Consider the following 6000-nt stretch of genomic DNA (forward strand, 5'->3'; position numbering starts at 1 on the left):
TCACACAGGATAGGATTAGATACACGGCTCAGCAGAGAGTATCACACAGGATAGGATTAGATACACGGCTCAGCAGACGGTATCACACAGGATAGGATTAGATACACGGCTCAGCAGACAGTATCACACAGGATAGGATTAGATACATGGCTCAGCAGACAGTATCACACAGGATAGGATTAGATACACGGCTCAGCAGACAGTATCACACAGGATAGGATTAGATACACGGCTCAGCAGACAGTATCACACAGGATAGGATTAGATACACGGCTCAGCAGAGAGTATCACACAGGATAGGATTAGATACACAGCTCAGCAGATAGTATTACACAGGATAGGATTAGATACACGGCTCAGCAGACAGTATCACACAGGAGAGGATTAGATACACAGCTCAGCAGATAGTATCACACAGGATAGGATTAGATACACGGCTCAGCAGACAGTATCACACAGGATAGGATTAGATACACGGCTCAGCAGACAGTATCACACAGGATAGGATTAGATACACGGCTCAGCAGAGAGTATCACACAGGAGAGGATTAGATACACGGCTCAGCAGATGGTATCACACAGGATAGGATTAGATACACGGCTCAGCAGACAGTATCACACAGGATAGGATTAGATACACGGCTCAGCAGACAGTATCACACAGGATAGGATTAGATACACGGCTCAGCAGAGAGTATCACACAGGATAGGATTAGATACACGGCTCAGCAGACAGTATCACACAGGAGAGGATTAGATACACGGCTCAGCAGACGTTATCACACAGGATAGGATTAGATACACGGCTCAGCAGACAGTATCACACAGGATAGGATTAGATACACGGCTCAGCAGACGGTATCACACAGGATAGGATTAGATACACGGCTCAGCAGACGGTATCACACAGGATAGGATTAGATACACGGCTCAGCAGACGGTATCACACAGGATAGGATTAGATACACGGCTCAGCAGACGGTATCACACAGGATAGGATTAGATACACGGCTCAGCAGACAGTATCACACAGGATAGGATTAGATACACGGCTCAGCAGACAGTATCACACAGGAGAGGATTAGATACACGGCTCAGCAGACAGTATCACACAGGAGAGGATTAGATACACGGCTCAGCAGACAGTATCACACAGGATAGGATTAGATACACGGCTCAGTATCACACAGGAGAGGATTAGATACACAACTCAGTATCACAGGATAGGATTAGATACACGGCTCAGTATCACACAGGATAGGATTAGATACATGCCTCCGTGTCACAGGATAGGATTAGATTCATGGCTCAGTATCACAGGATAGGATTAGATACACTGCTTTGTATCACACAGGATAAGATTAGATACACGGCTCAGTATCACAGGATAGGATTAGATACACGGCTTTGTATCACACAGGATAGGATTAGATACATGGCTCAGTATCACAGGATAGGATTAGATACACGGCTTTGTATCACACAGGATAGGATTAGATACACGGCTCAGTATCACAGAGGATAGGATTAGATACACAGCTCTGTATCACACAGGATAGGATTATATACACGGCTCCGTATCACAGGATAGGATTAGATACACGGCTCTGTATCACAGAGGATAGGATTAGATACACAGCTCTGTATCACACAGGATAGGATTATATACACGGCTCCGTATCACAGGATAGGATTAGATACACGGCTCAGTATCACAGAGGATAGGATTAGATACACGGCTCAGTATCACAGGATAGGATTAGATACACATTTCAGTATCACACAGGATTAGATACAGGTTGCTCTCGGCTGTCAGTCTCGTGTATCCGCTGTCCTGCAGGTTCGGGTACAGACATGTCGGGGGCGCTCTCTCTGGACTCGGTGACCCTGTTCCAGCAGGATCCTGGCGGTGTGACGTATCGTATCCCGGCTCTGCTCTTCTTCCCTCCATCTTCTTGGCCTTGGCGGAGAAGCGCTCGTCCCCCGATGATCAGGACGCCCTGTACCTGGTGGTGCGGCGCGGTCGGGTGCAGCGCGGGGAGGTGCAGGTACCGACTCCTCATGTCACCTCTCTCCGCGTCTGATCTTGTGACTTTCCAACGTCTCCATCTGTTTTGCCTCCTTAGTGGGAAGACGCAATGCCGGTGAGCCACGCCAAGTTACCGGGGCACCGGACCATGAACCCCTGCCCGCTGTACCATCCCGACACCGACACCGTCTTCCTCTTCTTCGTCTGTGTAAAAAGCGAAATCTCCGAGTTCCGGCAAATCATAACCGGCCGAAATGCCGCCCGGCTCTGCTACGTCACCAGCCGCGACCACGGCCAATCGTGGAGCCTACCGAAAGACGTGACGGAGGAGGTCCTGGGTGAGGACCTGAAGAGCTGCGCCACCTTGACGGTTGGCCCCGGTCACGGCGTCTGCTCTCCGTCGGGCAGGCTGATCGTGCCCGCGTACCTGTACTACATCCACTCCCGCGTCTGCGGCCTGCCCGTCCCCTGGAAGACCAAGCCCCACTCATTCATCTTCTACAGCGACGACCGCGGAGAGAGCTGGCACAAGGGCAGCGGACTGTGGCGGCAGAAGACAGGGGAGTGCGAGGTGGCCGAGGTGACCTGCAGCAGCGGCAACGACCTCCTGTACTGCAGCGCCAGGACCGGTCAGCGCTACCGGGTGGAGGCGACCAGCAGCCCCCAGTCCATGGAGTTCACAGATGCCCACTACAATAAAAGCCTGTGTGAGCCGCCTCATGGCTGCCAGGGCAGTGTGGTGAGCTACAGGCCTCCGGAGGCAACTCAGGACGAGGCGGACGGCGGGGAAGAGTCGCCCCTTCAGCATAGCGTCACGTCCTGGCTCCTCTACTCCCATCCCACCAGCAGCCGGGGCCGCGTGGACTTAGGAGTCTACTTGAATAAATCACCCCTTGTGCCGTCCACCTGGACCCCACCGTGGGTCATCAACGAGGGTCCCAGCGGGTACTCGGACCTGGCGGTGTGCCAGGACACTCACTCCTTCGCCTGCTTATTTGAATGCGGAAAGGACGCGGTGTGCGAAAAGATCGTCTTCCGGAGGTTCACGATGGACGAGCTGCTGAACAATTCCTCTAAGCCCTAATCACGAGTGTCGGGGCCTCCGCCAAGTCTCCGGGTGCCAAAAGTAACCCAGTATAGGAATGCACTGAGGGGCCACAAGATGGCGCCATCCACCACTCTCCTGACCCCCGATACACGCTCTCATACTGCTCATTGGATGGTGTCTGATCCCCCCCTGTAATTAACAGGTTCTATCCACTCCTCTCTATCATGGACACCTTAAAGGGATCTTCCCATGAACTATATCATCCCCATCCACGTGTCTGATGCCGTCTCTGACCAGCACCACCTCACCCTCTGGAGCCGTCTCTGCCCAGCAACTCCTCACCCTCCGGAGCCGTCTCTGCCCAGCACCTCCTCATGCTCTGGAGCCGTCTCTGTCCTGCACCTTCTCACCCTCCGGAGTCGTCTCTGCCCTTCACCTCCTCACCCTCCGGAGCCGTCTCTGCCCTGAACTTCCTCACCCTTCGGAGCCCTCTCTGCCCTGCACCTCCTCACCCTCCGGAGTCTTTTCTGCCCTTCACCTCCTCACCCTCCGGAGCCGTCTCTGCCCAGCAACTCCTCACCCTCCGGAGTCGTTTCTGCCCTTCACCTCCTCACCCTCCGGAGTCGTCTCTGCTCTGCACCTCCTCACCCTCTGGAGCCGTCTGTGTCCTTCACCTCCTCATCCTCCGGAGCCGTATCTGCCCTTCACCTCCTCACCCTCCCGAGCCGTATCTGCCCAGCACCACCTCACCCTTCAGAGCCGTCTCTGCCCAGCACCTCCTCACCCTCCGGAGCCGTCTCTGCTCTGCACCTCCTCACCCTCCGGAGCCGTCTCTGCCCTGAACCTCTTCACCCTCCGGAGCCGTCTCTGCCCACCACCACCTCACCCTCCGGAGCCGTCTCTGCCCACCACCACCTCACCCTCTGGAGCCGTCTCTGCCCAGCAACTCCTCACCCTCCGGAGTCGTCTCTGCCCTGCACCTCCTCACCCTCCGGAGCCGTCTCTGTTCTGCAACTCCTCACCCTCCGGAGCTGTCTCTGTCCTGCACCTCCTCACCCTCCGGAGCCGTCTCTGTCCTGCACCTCCTCACCCTTCAGAGCCGTCTCTGCCCAGCACCTCTCCCTCCGTAGACGTCTCTGCTCTGCAACTCCTCACCCTCCGGAGCTGTCTCTGTCCTGCACCTCCTCACCCTCCGGAGCCGTCTCTGTCCTGCACCTCCTCACCCTTCAGAGCCGTCTCTGCCCAGCACCTCTCCCTCCGTAGACGTCTCTGCTCTGCACCTCCTCACCCTCCGGAGCCGTCTCTGCCCTGAACCTCCTCACCCTTCGGAGTCGTCCCTGACCTTAACCTCCTCACCCTCCGGAGCCGTCTGTGTCCTGCACCTCCTCACCCTCCGGAGTTGTCTCTGCCCAGCACCACCTCACCCTCCGGCATCGTATCTGCTCTGCACCTCCTCACCCTCCGGAGCCATCTCTGTCCTTCACCTCCTCACCCTCTGGAGCCGTCTCTGTCTTGCACCTCCTCACCCTCCGGGCTTGTTTCTGCCCAGCACCACCTCACCCTCCGGAGCCGTCTCTGCCCAGCCCCTCCTCACCCCCCAGAGCCGTCTCTGCCCAGCACCTCCTCACCCTCTGAAGCCGTCTCTGTCCTGCACCTCCTCACCCTCTGAAGCCGTCTCTGCCCTGCACCTCCTCACCCTCTGGAGTTGTCTCTGCCCTGCACCTCCTCACCCTCCGGATCCATCTCTACCATGCACCTCTTCACTCTCCGGAGCCGTCTCTGCCCTGCACCTCCTCATCCTCCGGAGCCGTATCTGCCCTTCACCTCCTCACCCTCCCGAGCCGTATCTGCCCAGCACCACCTCACCCTTCAGAGCCGTCTCTGCCCAGCACCTCCTCACCCTCCGGAGCCGTCTCTGCTCTGCACCTCCTCACCCTCCGGAGCCGTCTCTGCCCTGAACCTCTTCACCCTCCGGAGCCGTCTCTGCCCACCACCACCTCACCCTCCGGAGCCGTCTCTGCCCACCACCACCTCACCCTCTGGAGCCGTCTCTGCCCAGCAACTCCTCACCCTGCGGAGTCGTCTCTGCCCTGCACCTCCTCACCCTCCGGAGCCGTCTCTGTTCTGCAACTCCTCACCCTCCGGAGCTGTCTCTGTCCTGCACCTCCTCACCCTCCGGAGCCGTCTCTGTCCTGCACCTCCTCACCCTTCAGAGCCGTCTCTGCCCAGCACCTCTCCCTCCGTAGACGTCTCTGCTCTGCAACTCCTCACCCTCCGGAGCTGTCTCTGTCCTGCACCTCCTCACCCTCCGGAGCCGTCTCTGTCCTGCACCTCCTCACCCTTCAGAGCCGTCTCTGCCCAGCACCTCTCCCTCCGTAGACGTCTCTGCTCTGCACCTCCTCACCCTCCGGAGCCGTCTCTGCCCTGAACCTCCTCACCCTTCGGAGTCGTCCCTGACCTTAACCTCCTCACCCTCCGGAGCCGTCTGTGTCCTGCACCTCCTCACCCTCCGGAGTTGTCTCTGCCCAGCACCACCTCACCCTCCGGCATCGTATCTGCTCTGCACCTCCTCACCCTCCGGAGCCATCTCTGTCCTTCACCTCCTCACCCTCTGGAGCCGTCTCTGTCTTGCACCTCCTCACCCTCCGGGCTTGTTTCTGCCCAGCACCACCTCACCCTCCGGAGCCGTCTCTGCCCAGCCCCTCCTCACCCCCCAGAGCCGTCTCTGCCCAGCACCTCCTCACCCTCTGAAGCCGTCTCTGTCCTGCACCTCCTCACCCTCTGAAGCCGTCTCTGCCCTGCACCTCCTCACCCTCTGGAGTTGTCTCTGCCCTGCACCTCCTCACCCTCCGGATCCATCTCTACCATGCACCTCTTCACTCTCCGGAGCCGTCTCTGCCCTGCACCTCCTCATCCTCCGGAG

At 57.8% G+C, this 6000-nt stretch overlaps 1 protein-coding gene across 1 annotated transcript in view; it reads left to right on the top strand.

Annotated features, from left to right (window-relative positions):
• LOC141243918 (sialidase-3-like) overlaps window positions 1-3113 on the top strand; it is a 59452-nt gene extending 56339 nt beyond the window's left edge. The window contains exons 2-3 of the mRNA XM_073668961.1: window positions 1841-2048; window positions 2127-3113. Of these exons, the coding sequence (XP_073525062.1) occupies window positions 1841-2048; window positions 2127-3113 (1195 nt within the window). The remainder of the gene's footprint in view (window positions 1-1840; window positions 2049-2126) is intronic.
• The last annotated feature ends 2887 nt before the right edge of the window (window positions 3114-6000 follow it).

The sequence above is a fragment of the Phyllobates terribilis genome, unplaced genomic scaffold (genome assembly GCF_046119375.1).
Source record: "Phyllobates terribilis strain yellow unplaced genomic scaffold, ASM4611937v1 Scaffold_2__4_contigs__length_985480577, whole genome shotgun sequence".
Taxonomy (NCBI): Eukaryota; Metazoa; Chordata; class Amphibia; order Anura; family Dendrobatidae; genus Phyllobates; species Phyllobates terribilis.